General features: G+C 44.6%; 1 protein-coding gene and 1 pseudogene across 1 annotated transcript in view; one reads left to right on the top strand and one right to left on the bottom strand.

Annotated features, from left to right (window-relative positions):
- Dpys (dihydropyrimidinase) overlaps window positions 1–19519 on the top strand; it is a 76619-nt gene that overhangs the window by 9779 nt on the left and 47321 nt on the right. Inside the window, exons 2-4 of the mRNA XM_051159520.1 lie at window positions 2264–2422; window positions 5984–6163; window positions 7811–8000. Coding sequence (XP_051015477.1) covers window positions 2264–2422; window positions 5984–6163; window positions 7811–8000 — 529 coding nt within the window. The remainder of the gene's footprint in view (window positions 1–2263; window positions 2423–5983; window positions 6164–7810; window positions 8001–19519) is intronic.
- On the bottom strand, window positions 8459–8991 carry LOC127201150 (40S ribosomal protein S14-like; annotated as a pseudogene).

Below are 19519 nucleotides of genomic sequence, written 5' to 3'. Positions count from 1 at the left end.
TGTGATAGATTTAAGAAAAGCAAAGCACTCAGAGGAAGAATAGCAGGCTACCAAGAGGAGACTTGACACCCTATGATCATATACAGGGGAGAAGGTATCCCTCAGTCACAGACATAGGGGAGGGTAGTAGGGGGAAAGCGAAAGGGAGGGAGGAATGGGAGGATACAAGGGATGGGCTAACAATTGAGAGGTAATATGAATAAATTAATAAAATATTAAAAAAAATAAAAAACAGCTAATACTATTTTACAAAAAAAAGTTGAAGATCACTAAAAAACAAAAAAGAAAAGAAAAGCAGAACAATTTCTAATTACAAACAAATGGTGCAATTCTCCAGAGCCAGACTGTGCTCAAGAAAGACTTTATACACCTTGTCCTAGTCGAACCCTCCTCACTGGCTGTGGTCCAGATGCAGGCATTGCCCTCACTCACTGGTCCAGATGCAGGCACTGCCCTCACTCACTGGTCCAGATGCAGGCACTGCCCTCACTCGCTGGTCCAGATGCAGGCACTGCCCTCACTCACTGGTCCAGATGCAGGCACTGCCCTCGCTCACTGGTCCAGATGCAGGCACTGCCCTCACTCTCTGGTCCAGATGCAGGCACTGCCCTCACTCTCTGGTCCAGATGCAGGCATTGTCCTCACTCAGTGGTCCAGATGCAGGCATTGCCCCCACTCTCTGGTCCAGATGTAGGCACTGCCCTCACTCACTGGTCCACATGCAGGAATTGTCCTCATTCACTGGATGAGGAATCAAAGGATACAGAAGTTCATCCACTGCTCAGGAGACCGGGCAAGGTATAGAATCTGAACATTGTGCTGCCGAGCCAGTGAGTGCCACGCGCCTCCAGTCCCATGCGCCTCCAGTCCCACGCGCCTCCAGTCCCACCCGCCTCCAGTCCCACGCGCCTCCAGTCCCACGCGCCTCCAGCCCCACCCGCCTCCAGTCCCACGTGCCTCCAGTCCTGTCGCAAACTGCTGGGCCACCACTCGCCCATGATTATGTTTGTTTTCTTCACCTACGTTGTTTGAATACAGCAATTAAAAATACATTAACCACCTTGTGATTTTCGTTCAAATGAAATCAATTTAAATAATGAGCCAAAGGCGTTTGTTTTTGTAATAGTTTTTAAATTACTTGTAATGTAGCGTGATATGCCACCAGGTCTATCGAGGGTTCAGGCAGGATGCAGGGACTCGGAAGCTATGTTTTTGAAGATCAGGCTTCATCCCAGAGGCAACAAGAAGCATTAACTTTCTAAAACTCTCAGTTGGCACATAATAACCGTGGACGTGCGGGGTGCAGTGCGTTACCTGTGTAAACATTGCGCAGTCATCAAAACAGAGCAATTAGCATATTCATTGCCTGGGACATATAGCATTTCTTTGTGGTGAGGACATACAAATCTTCTAATCTAGTTCACCACACACAGTACACAGTACACAGCACACACAGTACAATGGCTGACAACGCTCTCCAGGGCATCCCTCTTGGATAACTGCAGCCTTGCTCCTCCCCCATCCTTAACCTTTTGAGCCAAGTGGCTCATCTGTGGCTTGGAAATGCCCTCTGCCCTGAGGGTCTGTGGGGGGATGCTTACAGCAGAACTAGGAATCTGTTGCGACAGTCACAATTAGAGACTGAAAAGGTTCTGAGCTAAAACCAGAGCAATGGGCATGAGTGGTGACCACAGATGTAAATCAAAGAAAGATGAACGTGGCACCAGGGTGCAGAGGCCTTAGCGTGGTGAGCCCTTCTGGGTTCTCAGGGTGGGCCACAGGGCCGCTGGAGATGTGAGTCCTTAAATCGGATCCCAAGGAAATGGGGTTTTACAACAGCAAGTACAGTTTATTCTTTTAAATGGTTTATATCTTTTCTACTATTTTCGTCTGAGGGTTCTGTTTGGTTAGCTTGCTGCTGCTGCTGCTGCTGCTGCTGTTGTTGTTGTTGTTTTGTTTTTGAGAAAGGGTCTCTGTAGCCCAAGCTGGACATCCTCTCACAGCAATCCTTGTGTTTCAGCCACCCAAGTATTAGGGCGGGAGGCGGGAGCCACCCATCTCAGAGTTTCTTTCCAGTCATCCTTTCTCTTTCAGAAGCAGCTGAAGGCATTTTTAAGACTTGGAACTTCAGTGTCTGGGGAGTCTATGCGTGTAGCATCTTCGGCGCTTCCTAGACTCATCCCATTGGCCCTGGGGCTTGCAGATGCGCAGCTTTTGCCGCATGACAGACGACCTAATTGGCCACAACCTCTTGTGATTGCAGGCTGCTTTAGCGGGAGGCACCACCATGATCATAGATTTCGCCATTCCTCAGAAAGGCAGCTCCCTCATCGAGGCCTATGAGACCTGGCGCAAGTGGGCAGACCCCAAAGTCTGCTGTGACTATAGCCTGCACGTGGCAGTGACATGGTGGAGCGACAAGGTAAGGCAGCTGGCTTCCAGTTTGTCTCATTCAGTCCCCTCATCCTCTGTTCTGTATGAGAGCAAGAAACTGGCGATGTCAAAGGCAAATCTTGGTGGTGTCCCCGCCTCAGGGGTGACCAGGGGGCAGGAAGGATGAGTTTTCATTGCACATTTTTCTGACTCTGTTGGACTCTGGAGACTTTGAAAGGTTACAATTAAAACCTTCAAATATAAAATGTCATATAAAGCACACAATGGAAACCTGTCATGCTTGTTCCCAGTGACATCTTCCTGTGTTTAGTCCAGGAATTGTTGATGTTACTTCTACTTTGGACAACTCTTATTCTCAACTTCAACATGCCTAGAATTTTTAAAACTGCATTATGAATTTTTAACTTGTGAGAAATACACAAAAGAAATTCTAACCTTAGAATCTCTTCATATTGGAGGCCTCCACTCCCAACAGCAGGAGAGGGCTAGGATCTGTTCCGAGGCCCTCTCCCAGCCATGTGCCTTGGGCTTTCCCGACACTACTGTGCGGTTATTGTCACCTGAGACCCATGTACAGCTGACCTCAAAACACCTTTCCATACCTAATAATTACGTAGGACATGAGGAAAATGGTAAGATTCAGATAGAAAAGATGATTTTGAGAGCCATTAAGGTATATTGAGAAGTTACTGAAATCCACTGAAAGTGTATGGTGTGTGTGTGTGTGTGTGTGTGTGTGTGTGTGTGTGTGTGTGTGTGTATGCATGCATGTGTCTTGGAAGAACATTTCCTTGAGATTTAAATCCTAACTCACTTCTTCATACTGGCTTCATTCAGGAATGTTAAGGGGGCAGAGGTGATATCATTTTGAGTAGCTCCTACACCAACGTCCCTTCCAGAACTTGCTTCAGACACCTGGTGCCTATAAAGCATGCGATGTTCTGGACCAAGTAACCCAGCAGCCATCCTCGCAAGGGTTACAGTCCACTACTTAAGTTGGCTTTTCTCCCCACATGATAGCTGAGCGATGAGTTTTGTCTACTTTCCAGGTTTAAAGGCAAGCCTTCCTTTCTTTCATCTCTTCCTATCTTTTCTCTTCCTTCACTTTTCCTTCCTTTCTTCCTCCCCTTCCCCTCCCTCCTCCTCCTTTCCTTCTACTCTTTCCCTCCCTGTCTTAGTTTACGAGAGCAAAGGCAGCAATGCTGGCTTTTTACCAGTCCTTTCCACACTTTAACAGGTACATAGATCCCCACATACAGGTTCTATTGTGTCACTATAACCAAGTGCTTCATATAGACTCAAACAATAGACACAGACTGCATCCCAGCTTCTTCTTTTCCAAGGTCCCAGTCATCTGGCTCTAGAACGCACACCATTAGAATGTACATCATTAAAATGTGCACCATTAGAATGTACATCAGTAGAGCCACTCACATCTGCAGTCTAAATAAGGGCTCAGGACTTTAACGTAAGGGTTAGAAGATGCGCAAGTCAATTTGTTAAAACTTTTTTCCCCTTTATGAGGATTCTTTGTAGTTTTTCTTCTCTTTTATTGAAAATAGATTTCTCTCCTTACATAATATATCCTGATTACAGTTTACTCACCCGCTACTCCTCCCCACCTCCCACCCACCCTCTACTCCTCCCCACCTCCCACCCACCCTCTACTCCTCCCCACCCACCCAGATCCACTTTCTTTATGTCTCTCATTAGAAAAGAACAGGATTCTAAGAGATGATAATAAAATATGACAAAATAAAGTATATTAAGATAAAACACAAATGATAACATTGAAATTGAACAAGACAAACCACCATTAGGAAAAGAGCCCAAGAAAAGGCACATAAATCAGAGACCCCCACCCATTTGCATACTTTAGAATTTCAGTAAAACACTAAACTAGAAGTCATATGGTGCAGACCCCTGCAGGCCCTGTGCTTGTTGCTCAAATCTCTGTGAGCTCATATGTTGATTTGGAGGACCCTGTTTCCTTGGTGTCCTCCATCCCCTCTGGCGCTTATACTCTCCTCCTCTTCTCCTGGGTTCCATAAGCTCTGAGAGGAGAGATTTGATGGAGAAAGCCCATTTAGGGCTGCATGTTCCAAGGTCTCTCACTCTCTGTGTAATGTCTGGCTGTGGGTCCCATCTGTTGCAGGAAGAATCCTCTCTGATAATGGCTGAACAAGGCACTGATCATATCTATCTATCTGAGTCTAGGATACACCACAAGTCAATTTGTAATAGTGGACAAAATTACCTGCATTACTATGTTTAACACAGAGAGGGCCTTGCTAGGTGGTCCCATGCTGGCCTTGAACTTGTCCTCCTGCCTGTACCTTTGAGAGGTGACTTTTCAGGATGTGCGAATACGCCTCGCTTGGTGCTTTTGTTGTTGTTTCTTTGAGTCAGGGTCTCTCTACATAGCCCTGACTATCCCGGAACTCATTATATAGATGAGGCTGGCCTGGAACTCATATAGATTTACATGCCTCTGCCTCTACCTCCCAAGTGCTGGGATTACAGTAGGCACTGCCACACCCAGTGGCTTTCTGCTTTTTTTATATTATTAATTTATTCATATTACATCTCAATGGTTATCTCATCCCTTGTATCCTCCCATTCCTCCCTCCCTCCCATTTTTCCCCTTACTCCCCTCTCCTATGACTGTGACTAAGAGGGACTTCCTCCCCTTGTATATGCTCATAGGGTATTAAGTCTCTTCTTGGTAGCCTGCTATCCTTCCTTTGAGTGCCACCAGGTCTCCCCATCCAGGGGACATGGTCAAATATGAGGCAACAGAGTACATGTGAAAGTCAGACCCCACTCTCCACTCAACTGTGGAGAATGTCCTGTCTATTGGCTAGATCTGGGTAGGCGTTTGAAGTTTACAGCACGTATTGTCCTTGGCTGGTGCCATAGTTTGAGCAGGACCCCTGGGCCCAGATCTACCCATCATAATGTTCTTCTTGTAGGTTTCTAGGACCCTCTGGATCCTTCTACTTTGCCATTCGCTTTGTGCTTTTTAATGAGTATAAAGTTAACCTTCTTTGTTGTATTTGCTCCATAAATTGTTGGTGGTTTCTCTTTTTCTGTTAAATTATGAGTGTTTACAGTTGTTTGGATAGCTTAAAGATCAATTTTTAAAAAGATGAACCAATTAGCGAATATTGTCCCTGAGAAAGGCTCTTTAACTTTTAGCAAAAATGTCTACTCTTACCACACGTAAACTTTGACCCATTCTAGAGCCATGGCTGCTGCTATTGCTGCCCTGTGGCTTCATCTTTTTTTTTTCTACAACAATCTCCTCAAATTGGAAGACAGATGCAGAGAATTTTATGTCCTAGAATAGAAATTAAGTACCTCAGGGAAAGCTATTAACTTTTCCATAATGTAAGGATCTCACGGCAGCAGGCATTTATCAGGTGAAATGGGATGACATGGGAGAAAGTTTGTGGATTTGACTGCATGTTCCTGAGGTAAATTGTTACCTTTGCATTGCTTATACCTTTTCTGAACATAATCTTTGAGGAGTGATGAAATTACCGCTTAAGCTAATGAGGGATGTACTGTTGTACCTGCCGCCCCCTAGGTAAAAGAGGAAATGAAAATCCTTGCCCAAGATAAAGGAGTTAATTCTTTCAAGATGTTCATGGCCTACAAAGACCTGTACATGATACAGGACGAACAGATGTATGCGGCCTTCTCTCAGTGCAAGGAGATCGGAGCAATCGCCCAGGTGCACGCAGAAAATGGAGACTTGATTTCAGAGGTGAGCCTTCCGGTCCCAGCCCTCCCACGGGACAGGGGAATGTTTTAGAGGACTGTGATTTAAAGCCAAGACATCCGGCCCTAAGAAGGTAGACCCAGTGCGTGGATGGGCAGAAATTAAGTCGCTCGATACCTGTGCTGCATAAATACCTGAGTTGGTTTTCTTGTCAGAAACTTTGACTTTGTTCAGTGGGTCTACATGGTTAGATGAAGAATCTTCTACATTTATTTTATCTATTTATTTATTTATCTATTTATTATGAGTACACTTGTGCCTGCATGAGCTTACAGATATCTGTATGTACAGATTCCCATAGAGGACAGAAGAAGTTGGATCCTTGGACCTTGAGAGACAGCTGTGAGCAGCCATGTGGGTGCTGGGAACTGAACCCAGGTGCTCTGGAAGAGCAACCAGGCCATCTCTCCAAACCCTGTAAATCATTTCTTTTGTGTTCTTGAGCACTGGTTTGTTTGCTGGGCTTTCAGAGGCTTGGGCTGCTGGTGTCGAATGCTAATGTGTGAGCAGTGTGGTGCTTTAAAGCCTTGTGCTTTCCACTGACTGGGAACTGAAATGTGCCCTGGGGGAATCGAGAAGATATTTATTTCTCTTGTTAGTTCCATTACTAGTGCCCAAAGGGTATGCCATCTGCAAGATTTAGAGAGCTGTCTCTAACCCTTTATATTAGCTGGGTTTCTTTTCTTTCCCCGGGCTTATTTCCCATTAAGGTAAATAAGATTGCAACTCGGTAGCTGGGAGGCAGTGGGGAGAATGAAAAGAGAGTGTGAGCTATAAACTCAAACAGACCAGAGTTTAACCTTGACTTCCTCACTGTGTGACCTGGGCAAGTCATGTCATTTCTCTGAGTCTTGGCTTGCAGCCCTTTTTTTGTGAGAAGGAAAGAAATAAAAATCTGAAGACATAAAATGGATCTAATGTCATTAGTGGGTTGAGTTGAGGGGTGGTGGAGACTGATTCGGTAGAAAAATAAAACCCACTGAACAATATATTGCGATGACGTCAGCAAAGGGCTCAAGCCATTCTATTTTGTGTTAATATGTTAAGTATCAAGCCCATGCAATGCTTCCTACAGAGTGTGAGTGAACAAACCTGATTTTTTTTTTCAGGGCTGAGTCAGACAGACAGACAGACAGACAGACAGACAGACAGATGGCAGAGACCAGAGGACAAATTCAAATGCCATTCTTCAGGGACCAGTCTGCTTTATTTTAGAGACAGGGCTTCTCACTGGCTGGGAACTCACTAACTAGGCCAGACTGGCTGACCAGTGGGCTTCCGGGATCTGCCTGTCTCCGCTCCCCCAGCATTACAAAGCCGTTGTGTTTGACTTTTTCACGTGGCTTCTGTGGGTTGAACTTGGGGTGTCATGGTTGCACAGTAAGGGCTTTACCAGCTGAGCAGGCTCCCCGGCCCCTCCCTCCCCCCATCTTTTCAATCAAGAGAAGCTGGTGGTAAAACAATGCACTCGGGGGATACAATTAATATATACTAACAGCATATTTTCCTCCTGCTCCCTTACTTATAGCTGACAGATTTAGAAGTCTATCAGAACCTTTAATTTCCAATAAAATAATATCTGTCATTAGCCATCCTTTCTGCTACATTTTTCCATTCTTGCTGCCTTTTTAGGGAGCAAAAAAGATGCTGGCACTGGGGATAACAGGCCCTGAAGGGCATGAGCTGTGCCGTCCAGAAGCGGTGGAGGCCGAGGCCACTCTGAGAGCCATCACCATCGCCAGTGCGGTGAACTGCCCTCTATACGTTGTGCACGTGATGAGCAAATCTGCAGCAAAGGTGATAGCTGACGCAAGGAGAGAAGGTGATCCTCACTGGTACCCCACCACCTCGAGTTAACAAGCTAGCAGGCAAACAGGCTGCCTCTGCTCAGTGAATGGGGAAGATGTGGTTGGTGCCCGCCGCCTTCGTCCTTACACACGTCTCTTTCCTCCGTCCTTTCTCTTTGTTGTCATCCACTCCCTTTTGGTCACTTCTTTCCAATACTTAGGACCTCAAACTATTTCCAACTCACAATCTGTCTCTCAAAACCATAAGCTGCAACTTAAAAAAAAAAAAAAACCATGATAGTGAATTTTAATTTTAAAGTTAATTTTACAGTGACTCCCATATCTCCTGACCATCCAGCTAACCCTGCTAGCACCCGATGGACCCAGGGCAGAGCTCACGCTAAAAAAAAAATGGTTTTGGAATTGAATTGATTTGTTGGACAGCACCTTGGATGTTGGGTCAATTGAAGTGGTAACTCCCACAGCATTTTTTTTTTTTTAGCTTATACAAAGCCATTTATTAACAGAAAATAACTTGAGAAGTCCTGTTCACAGACGCCGACCACGACGACCTCCCTTCCTTCGAGTGCTGTCAGAGGGGATGGGAGTGACATCCTCGATCTGCCCAATCTTCATCCCTGAGCGAGCGAGAGCTCTGAGGGCTGACTGGGCTCCAGGTCCAGGAGTCTTGGTCCTGTTTCTTCCTGTGGCCCGGAGTTTGATGTGTAGGGCAGTGATGCCCAGCTCCTTGCACCTCTGGGCCACATCCTGGGCAGCCAACATGGCTGCATATGGAGAGGACTCATCTCTGTCAGCCTTTACCTTCATCCTACCAGTCACTCGGCAGATGGTTTCCTTGCCAGAAAGATCGGTAACATGGACAAAGGTATCGTTGAAGGATGCAAAGATGTGACAGACACCAAATACACTCTCTCCTTCAGCCACTTAGGGTCCAAGGCTGATGACTTGTTCTTCCTTCTTTTCCTTCCCCTTGCGAGGCGCCATCTCTGACCGTCGCCGCCAGCTCACAGCATTTTAATGATTGCTGTTTTGAAGGTTATTTTTTAACTTCAGATCGACTCTTGCCTCAGCTCTCTAGGTCAATCTGAGTATAGTCACACAAAAGAAAGAAAATCTGTTCCTGGGCAAAGGGAAAGGACATTAGTTTGATAGGACTGGACAAAGATGGGTGAAAGCCACATATGTGCATTTTGTGACCTTAGGTCTCACTGGGTGATTCCTGCCGTGAGAGGAGTCATCCTGTTGACTTCCCTCCTGAAAGTGGCAACAGGTGGATAATGTGCCTTGTTCAAAGTCATGATACGGATTTGGCATGCTTCTAATTGACCTAATTTATCTAATTGATAAATGATGTCGAAAACTACTTGTTGCAAGAAGGTTTAGTGAGCCATATTCACTTTTAATATGTAAGTGTTAGGGGTAAGGCTAATTTCAAATATGCTCACAACGTCTTTACTTACAAACTACTGCAGACTCCTTCCCTCCCACACCCCAAGTGTAACAGGAAACAGCTTCCTCCCCTCACCAAAACAAAAGCATCTGAAAATCTCAAGCTGCAGTTCTAGCTTTCTCCCACCAGATGGCGATGTTGACAGCGTTTCGGAATTGGTAAGGTTTCTCCTCTGTGTAGCACCTTCAGGACACAATGTTAGACTAGAGAGGACCGGAAAAGCTGCAGGGGTGTCCATCTTAACCCATCGCCAAGCTATGACCTTGAAAGAGCGGACTGGGAGCTGTTTCTTGACAGTGGGTATTTATTCTACACGTGGACAAAATTCAATCAGAGGCTGGTTATAAAGATCTAGGGACCACAGACAACTAACTTCTAATCCTAAGTACAGTGATTTTTATTTTAAATTAGTTTTAAATACAATTTTACTTCTTGAATGTGTGAACTGTTCACAATTTTACACTAGTCTAAGTTCAAAACTATATACAAAAGAAGTGTTCAAAGAAGTAGCTACTTGTCGTATCCCATAAAAAATATCTGTGTCTCCTGTTTTTCTCTTCTTTCCTTCATAAAACAAAAAGCAAAAGAAAACAACAACTACAGAAACAAACAAACAAAACCACCTCACTAGTATTCTGCCCCTTCCTGCCTTTTCTTTTAGAAATATATCCCTGAGGTCAGCCCCAGAGGGTGGACTTTTTAACATTTGTAGGTCTGGAATATGCTGCTGTGTGTAATTCAAATAACTCTCCACTGGTGGGCACCTGGTCTGTTGCAGGCCTCAGCTCTTACAGTGACCACCACTGCAGTCACCTCCTTCCCCAGAGACTGTTTGATATTTCTATAAGGTGGTGGCTTTTCTATTGTCCCTACAAGAAATTGCTACAAGTTTAGTGACTGATAACATAAACTTGTTATCTGGTGGGTCTAGGCAACAGAGTATCCAGATGTCTGGAGTGCCCCTGCCCTTCCTTACTTCTCCCAGAGGCAGAGGCTACTCAAGTTCCTCAGCTCATGGCCCGAGCACTGCCGTCAGCCTCTTGCTTCTCTCCTTCACTTAAAGGATCTTTTCATAACCCTGAGCCCACTCGTTAATTCACAGTGACTTCCCCATCTTAAGGCTTCTAACATACAACCCTAAGTTCTCTTTTGCTATGTCAGGTAACAAATAAACAAATTACGGGTTGGCGTATGAACGTCTTTAGGGTTCCATTATGTGCCCAACATAAAAGGGTGCCTTTCAGAAGTAGGCTTGCTGGCTCAAAATATTAAACTGAACATGTAACGTGTTAGGTTCATTTCCAAAGCAGCTGTAAGCATGGGACAGTTTCAATGCCACCCAAGCATGCTAGCTAAATTGGATTTACAGTAATGGTGCTTGTGAAAGGTACCTGAGTGCCCAATTGTCAAAGAAACAGCAGAGTCCAGAGTGATTCAGCAGGAGATAGTCCACTCTGTGAATGCAATTCCTCCTGAATAAGTAGGGCATGTGACCAAGGAGGAACCCGAAGGGAGCGGAGATAGCCTAACAGAGCCAAACTGTTCCCATGGCGACTACATCAGTAAACCCAAGGACATACCTTGGAATGGTGATGGCTAGGAGCCCATGAGCCACACTGACCTTCTGTGAAGGACTCAGGTACCTTAGCTGTAACCCACTATCTCCCAACGTCATTTCCAATCATGAACGTACACTAAAGACCTGCTATCTGTAACCTTATTTAAGTAAGAAGTCATTTAGTCTTATGAATTTATAATATAAAAAAAATCTATAAATAGTTTTGTCACCCACTTAGTTCTTCCCGGGCCCTGATACTAACAGTGGGGCCCTAGAATGAAGCACTGATGTCACCTAGGTGCAATGCGCAGAGCCTTGGCCCCATCCCAGACCCACTGGACCCCATGTGCACATGTGCACATCTAACTGAAAATTCAAGTGGTTCATAGGATTATTAAAGTCAGAATCTAGGCACAAAGGTTAGATTGTCAAATCACCAATAGCTTCAACTGTCTCTTAGGGACACAGTACTGTTAAATTTGACTTTATACCTCAGTTGACAACTGTGTACCCAGAGGTGGGCTGAAATCATAACAGCTAACATTATATGTCCCTCACAGAGTAGGACTTTAGGACCATTTATAATTTCAGGCTTTACTCCTAATTTTATTTTAATATATTGTTACCTTAAATTGTCATCAGAATGCTTCAAGCTCAACTTTATGATTGTTTTGTGACTGACGACATTGGGGCATGGGCAAAGCTCAGGGTGGCTTCAATGGCAAGTTTAGTGTGTAGAGGTGTGGCCCAAGTCCACCAGCCCTAAGCCAAACCTTCTCAGTGGTTCTCCTACTAAAGTGTGAGGTCTAGAGCTGGGGTTGTGGATACCTTGCTTTACAATTCATTGGTTTGATGTTTAAAACTTAGATATTTGGAGGGGACGGTTAATTATGTTTGAAATTTGTATTGAAGACATTGTTATTATCTTAGCATTTTGGCATTATTGAAATGGCAAGAATGGGTTTGCTAAAGCATTCACTGGAAAGATAGCCCTCATTTCTCTCAGCCTTTTTGGGGGCTAGTGATTTTGGTCACATAGTTTTAAGTGGCTCACCTCAAGCTTCTGGACTGTGAGTATGTAACAGTGACTTACACTCTAGAGTAGTGTCCAACCATGAAAAAATGAGCAACTTAGCTCACGTAAATCCTGCCTGCCAGCTGAGTTGTGTTAATTACAATTGTCTCTTCAAGTGATGTGAGCGTCTGTGTACCTGGATAGCACTTTCAGTGAGACCCCAGCAATGTCTTTGCCAGCCCCTTCCCTTCCTCCCAGCTGCAGAAGGGACTCAGGCTACCCTGGCCACTGCTTGGCACAACAGTGCTCCTCTGAGCACTCACTTACTTCCCATGGTTCTGTCCCTTCCCTGCTTTGTCTATAGGCTAAGCCCAACGTTCAGATACGGGGTAGGCATGTGAAACATTCTGCCCTGGTGAGACAAGCAGTGGGGAGAGAAATGTATCCACTCAGTCAAGTGCAAGCTGGAACGATTCACATTAGTGCACAGAGAAGCGATTTCAAGTGCCAGGGTCAAGTGCATTTTCTTCACGCCAATAAGGCTCCAAAACACACCTAAGTTTAGTTGGTTACATATTTAGGCTGTCGTTGTCTTATAACATTTCTTGGCTTTCCTGGAATCTCTCCAGTTCGCTCTTTTAAAATAGGTTTAGAAAATAACAGCAGGGGCCATTTCCAGCCTTTCCCTTCAGCTTCCCCTTAGGTACAAACCGCTCCTTTTTCAAAGAAAGTTTTCTGGGAGAGGGATAAGCTTCCTCTCTCCCTCTGCCTCCCTTCCTCCCTCCTTCCCCCTCCCTCCCTGCCTGCCTCAGTTTCTCTCTTTTCCCCTGCTTCCCTTCTTTTGACTGCAGATGGAACCAGGGCCCTGTGAACAGCGCACAGGCACTCACCCCTGAGCTGTGGTGATATACCCACAGCCTCTCCCACACTTTGGTAAAGTCCAAATCTGCTGTATGGACCACACCCTTTGATATTCTAGGCTTGTTATATGAGTTCTTGTTCTCACATTTCCATTAAAGGCAGAAAAAGCAAACAAAATCATTGTAAAATATGGAGCAAAAACTTGAGGGTTTTTTTTTTTTTTTTTTTTTTTTTTTTAAGGTAAAAAGAAGAAAAAAGTGGAAGGAAAGGAATGCTGGTGGGGTTAATTCTGGAGCGAGTAAATAAGCAGAGCAAATAAATATGGAAGAAATTACAGAAGAAAATTTCAGAATAAAAAAATCAACCTTCAGATTAAAATATACCATAAACATGAAGGGGAGTTATTTAAATCTTATGACCCAATGTGGGAGTAATGAAATTTCAATATCTCTATGATAAGGGAAAAACCAGAATATTTCAGATAGTAAAACCAGTTAGAGAAAAAAGAAAGAAAGAAAGAAAGAAAGAAAAGAAAGAAAGAAAACAATTGTACTGTATTGGTAACAGTGACAGAATGAAACTGCATTGCCGTTTTCCTGAAGGTGTGTGTAGAATGACGTATGCAGATACACAGGTGTGGAGGTCAGAGGGTCACTTTGTGGATTCTGTTCTTACACATTTATGTGAGCTGACGGGACCAAGCTTAGAGCACCAGGCTTGTTCTGCAAGTGCCTGCAGAGTCTGCCCATCCATCCTGGGCTCTGGCGGCTCTTGGCTGTCACTGTGCCCATGTGACTGGACAGTCCAGGTGCACATATGAGGAACGGGCAGGAATTTCTTCTCTGAGTAGATCTGTTTTCTGTATGAGCTCTGTGAATAGGAAAACCGTGGCCTTTGGGAGCTTCATTGTACAGGTGTGAGGTCTTTTGTTTGTTTGCTTATTTAGGGTTTTGTTTTGTTTTTTTGTTTGTTTGTTTGTTTGTTTTGGTTGGTTCGTTGGTTGGTTGGTTTGGTTTGTTTTGTTTTGTTTTGTTTTGTTTTTTTGAGACAGAGTCTCTCTGTGTAGCCTTGGCTATTCTGGATTCACTTTGTAGATCAGGCTGGCCTCCAACGCACAGAGATCCACCTGCCTCTGCCTCCAGGAGTGCTGGGGATTACAGGCTTGTGCTATGGTGTGAAACTAGATGTAAGGCAACCACTTCCATCCATAGCCTAGTCTTTATCCAAACAGTGCATGTACTAATGTGAACCACTGACATCAGTGGTTATCCTAGTCTCACTAGCTTCAGCTATGTGTGAACCTTTTCAGCCACAGTGCTGCTCTTAGGGCTCTCAATGACCTTTAAAATATATATTGTACTCTTCTCCCCAGCCTGCCAGTAGAACATGCGTGTGCACGGTTCTGATGCTTTGTTGAGAGTGAAGGCACAGTCTCTCAGTAGCTTAACTACTTGAATCTATCTGTTATTGTTTCCCATCAGTAACTGAAATGTTCGACTATTCTCCAATGGTGGTTGAATAGGAAAGACTCCCATAGACTCATGCAGTTGAATACTTGGCTCATAGGGAGTGGCATTGTTAGGAGGTGAGGCCTTGTTGGAGTGGGTGTGGCCTCATTGGAGTGGGTGTGGCTTTACTGGAGTGGGTGTGGCCTTGCTGGCATAGGTGTGGCCTTGCTGGAGGAAATGTGTCACGGGGGAGGAGGGGCTTTGAGGTTGGTCTCAGTAGCTCAAGTCAAGTCTTACCACTCACTGCCTGGTGATTCGAATGTAGAACTCTCAGCTCCTTCTTCAGCCTCATGTCTGCCTGCACACCACCATGCTTCCGACCGTGATGATAATGGACTTAACCTCTGAAACTGTAAGCCACCCCCAATCAAATGCTTTTCTTTATGAGAGTTGCCATGGTCATGGTATCTCTTCACAGCCATAAAACCCTAACTAAAACAGAAATCCACCACTATTAACTAGTTTCAACACATCTTATTGAAATTTAACCTTATTTTATACCCAAGCTCCTGTCTTTAGACAGCAAGTATGCATGTTGTTTGAACATACTGATGAAACAGTTTTCTTTGTGCTTTTCATAAAAACTAAGTTACGGGCTACAGATGTGCTGTCGGCACCGTGGTCTGGATTTGATTGGCATTAGACTGAGGTCCTGTCACTTCTTAAGCCACTCACTGTGAGCTGGACCTCGGGGTTGGTTTGCTGTTTCTTTGGTTGCTCGTCCTTTGAACTGGACTTTGTTTTCCTGCAGCACAAAGCTCCCTGTTCTAGCTTATTGATGTAGGACATAAACTTCTCACACAGAGGGTTGGGGGTTTCCCACTTCCCAGCTCCATCCTCGACATCATCCTCTTGTTTTTAAAAGACCAAAGAGAGATGCACAAAAGGTCACGTTGTATCAAGTGGCCCTGCTCTTTACTGCTGAACAGCAGCAGCAGCAAGGCAAGTCTAGTGCACTGACTCTCCATGGCCAGGGTTGGGGAGGGTGTTGTGTGGATGAGTCCAGGGGAGTTTGATTCTCACCTTGTCTCTTTTCTTCCTTGGTCTTGTGCATCTGATTATCCCATTGTCTTTTAAATTTAGAAAAAGATCTACTTCAAAGCAGTTGAAAACTGGCCAGGTTAAGAACATTTCAAAAACTGGAATTGTATGGCTCAGAGGGTAACAGTACCCGTGGAGTGGGTCAATTTCTTTTTCTTCTTTCTTTCTTTTTTCTTTTCTTTTCTTTTGTTGTTGTTGTTTGGTTGGTTTGGTTTTTTGAGACAGGGTTTCTGTGTGTAGCCTTGGCTCTCCTGGACTCGCTTTGTGGACCAGGCTGGCCTGAAACTCAGAGATGTGCCTGCCTCTGCCTCCCAAGTGCTGGGATTAAAGGCGTGCACCACCACGCCCAGCTTTGGGTCGATTTCTTAAGGCTCCTGTCACAAATTACCGTAGCCCATGCATGTAAGCAGTGGGGATCTGTTTTTCAGCATCCTGGAGGTGAGAAATCCTAGAGGAAAGTATCAAGAGCACCAGTGTGTTTTCAGCTGTGGAGGAAGCCGTATCCCAACCTGTATCCCAGGCCTCACTCCTTGGCTCCATCGGGAGGTCTTTCTCTTCTGCTTTCCACCTGTCCCTTCTGTTGATGTCTGTCTTCTAATTCCTCTTCTTATAGGACGCCAGCCTTATAGATTAGGGTCTACCCTAATGGCTTCACTTTAATTTCATTACCTCTATAATGGTCCCCATAGGCTCATATGTTTGAACACTCAGGCCCCCGTTGGTGGAACTGTTTGGGAAGGATTAGAAGGTGTGGCCTTTTTGGAGGATGTGCACCACTTGAGGTAGGCTTTGAGATTTCAAATCACCTATGCTCTTCCCGATATAGTCTCTGCTTCCTGTTTGTCGTCCCCCATCATGGACCCCAGCCCTCTGGGACTGTGAGCACAACTAAATGTTTTCTCTATGAGTTCCCTTAGTCATGGTGTTTTATCACAGTAATAGAAAACTAACTACTACGAACACACAGTTCAATGTATAAACATGAAGAGACCCCAGACTCCCAAGGACATGCTAGGTACTTCTGCATACATCATGGCGTTAGGTCTTTTGGCTGGCATGCCCTGCCCTCTACCTAGGGGTGGGGATTCCCCACTCCCAGAGACTCACTATATAGACCAGACATTTGGGTTCCACTCTCCCCTTTGCCTTTGCCCCTTTCCCACCTCCCTGCCCTCTCTCCTTCCTGTCCTCCCACCCCTCGTGTGCGCCCTCCCTTCCCCACTCTGCTTCCAATAAACCTGCATTTATATATTAGAGCTTCATCGCCATTAGCTCATTATTCCAGTTTATTCAATCAATCACATGGTTGTTGGTTTTGTTTTTTTGTCTGTTTGTATTCGGCGGTTTGTTTGTTTGCTTTTTAACCTTCACAAATTAACCCCACTTCTTAGATAAGAAAACTGAGACAAAGACCATTGACTCATGGGATGCAAAGCTAAAGCATACAGCACCAGGATTTGAACGCAAGCCTAAATAAGCTACACTACCATCCTGTACCTGTTTAATTTTCCCCCCAAACATTTTATTCTTCCTAAAAATAATAATAATATTAATAATAATAATAATAATAATTAGAATCAGTGCAACCCAGCAGAGCTTCCCTCTTATTTAGTAGAAAAGTTATTTTGAAGAGCGTAGCTATCTTCAGACTTCGTCAGCAAAGCGTCTTCCCCAACATCTGCACAGCTTCTCCTTACCTTTCCACTTTCTTTCATAGATAACAGGACACGAGGCTGCACACAAGTGGGAGCACCTGCTCTGTCACTTCCCTCTAATAACGCTGTCTGGTGACTGGGAGAGTAATACTGCTCTGACATGCTCCATGCTTCAGAAAGCTTTACACTCTCTCGGAGATGTAAAGTGCAGTTAAACGGGAGATTGCAGTGAGACGGAGGCTTCTTGGTTTTGGTTTTGTGTCAAAGGATGGAGAAGGACCGTGCAGAATATATGTGGAGTGGGGGTACAACCTAGCCAGAAAGTTGCTAGGGAGGAAACAGGTGATGAAGATGTCTCTGGATCCCAAGGGTTATTGGAACCACCTCGTTGCAAACACAATCAGAGCAGTACCAGATGGAAGACAGGTACAAGTGCTGTTCACAGCCACCAGCAGCAGGGCAGAGCAAAGGAAGCCAGCAAGGGAAAGTGGTCATATCCACAGATAGCTTGTGGTTGACTGAAAGTGTTTAAGAGTACGTGCTCTTCTTCACTGGGGAACAAAAAGGATGCTTTTCTTGCTAACAATGTGTATATGTGGTCCCACATCAGAGGAGGAAGGCTTTAATTCTGTTTATGTCACTGCCCATGAGTGTATCTCTGGCAAGTCAATCAGGTTCACTGAGCATCAATCTTTTCACTTATCAAACCAGCATGAGGTGTTGCTATGAGGTCATGTGCAAGCATTTTGAAGGTTATATAGTCTATACCCATGGCAGCCATTTCTCTTGCCTTAATTTTAGCTCAAATCTACAAGGACTTGCAATTAGGCTGGATTTGGTAGTTTGAATCTTCAATTTATGGACTAGCCGACTCTGTTCTCCTTCCCTTTTATAGTCCCCTCCCCCCTTTTATAGTTTTTACGTGCGTTTTGGTCTTTTGAAAATTGTAGAAGGGAGCAGTGAGCTGTCAGGGATTTTTATTTTTAATTGTTTTATATTCATAAATATGTAATGAGAATAAAGATGAAAACAGACTCCTTAATGAAGAGCTTGTGTACACTAAAAAAGTAGCCTGTCATATCTGAAAGGGGCTAAGCCCTTCTGAGGAAATTGCCTGTCATCTGCATCAGAAGCAGCCCCAGCAGACTCCCGGTAGATGCTGACATTTAATTTTTCCCCGAGAGCTATTAAGATGGTAGAAGTTTGAGGGCTGCACTCCCACTTCGTCTCGATATGCCAAGTGATCGAACAGACTATGTGACAGGACGTTTCCTCGATGATGAAGCACCACGGAAAATCCTAAGTTGGCACCTCATGAAGCGACTGCAAATCAAGTCCGAATCTCATTGTCCATGCTACTGGGAGATAATGCTCTGGGAACAGCAAGTTCCCTTCAGAGCTGTGAGTAGAGACTGTGTGTGTGTTAGTCTCTCGCAGCAGACACCGCTACCTCTTGGTTCCCTACACATGACCGCTGTTCATCCCGCATGCCACAGAGAGATACTGAAGTCATTTCTCTTTTCTGGAAACAGGGCAGGAAGGACCTGGAATGGTGCGGGGCTGTGTGTATCAGGGAAGCAAGTCAAATTCCGAGGCTTCAGCAGCTCCTGGCTTTGACTCTTTCTCTGTTTCCCAGGGCTAGCTGGAGGACGAAGCTGGTTTGGAGGAAGAGGAGAATTTGTGAGATAATAGGCTGCTAAATTTCCGTCCTGAGGACTCCGGCAGCTGGTGGCCATCCACTGCATATGCTCTCTAAGGAAATCAGTTCCTTTCAGTTATATATCTGAATTATAACTAAAATCCAGCATCTGGTCAACCAAAGTGAGCTCATTTGACATGCCAGCATCTCCATGCCGTGCACTCTTTTTTTTTTTTTTTTTTTTTTTTGATTGCTTGCATGTGATGAGGTTGATGCCAGTGAATCTATTATTCTGACAAATGCTAATCAGATAGGAGCCTGATTTTAAATTCAAATTCCCTGTGCACTATTAAGTTTTCCAACATTGTGTGCTTTGGATGGCCTCATTTGCATGATTTGTAAAGTGTGCATTTCGGGCTACAGTTTTATTATCGGAGTGTTCTTTCGCATAATATAAGTCTCCTGAGAAAGTTCTTTTCGAAAGGGTGGGAAGGTTATCGGTCAATCAGCGGCAGAGATACACCATGGCTGGCTATATTAATGAGACTCTATCGTCTAGCTAGATGTCATAAAAACTGAGACCACTGACTGAAAATTCCTGGGTTCAAATACTACCTCCTTCACTCCACCTATGTGAAATGTACATAAGGTAGCTGTAGAAAAACTATGTAGTCCCGGAGCTTTATCTTTTAATTGAAATAGTGATAGCATTTACCCAATAGGATTTTAAGATTGCATTGTAAGTAAGTACAGCTATAGCCCCCAGCATGCTCTGGGTTTTGCTTCAGTGACAGTGGAGCTGAAAC

This window comes from Acomys russatus, chromosome 17, assembly GCF_903995435.1.
Source record: "Acomys russatus chromosome 17, mAcoRus1.1, whole genome shotgun sequence".
NCBI classification, from domain to species: Eukaryota; Metazoa; Chordata; class Mammalia; order Rodentia; family Muridae; genus Acomys; species Acomys russatus.
The sequence above is the reverse complement of the archived record's forward strand: the minus strand, read 5'-3'. Positions and strand labels throughout refer to the sequence as shown.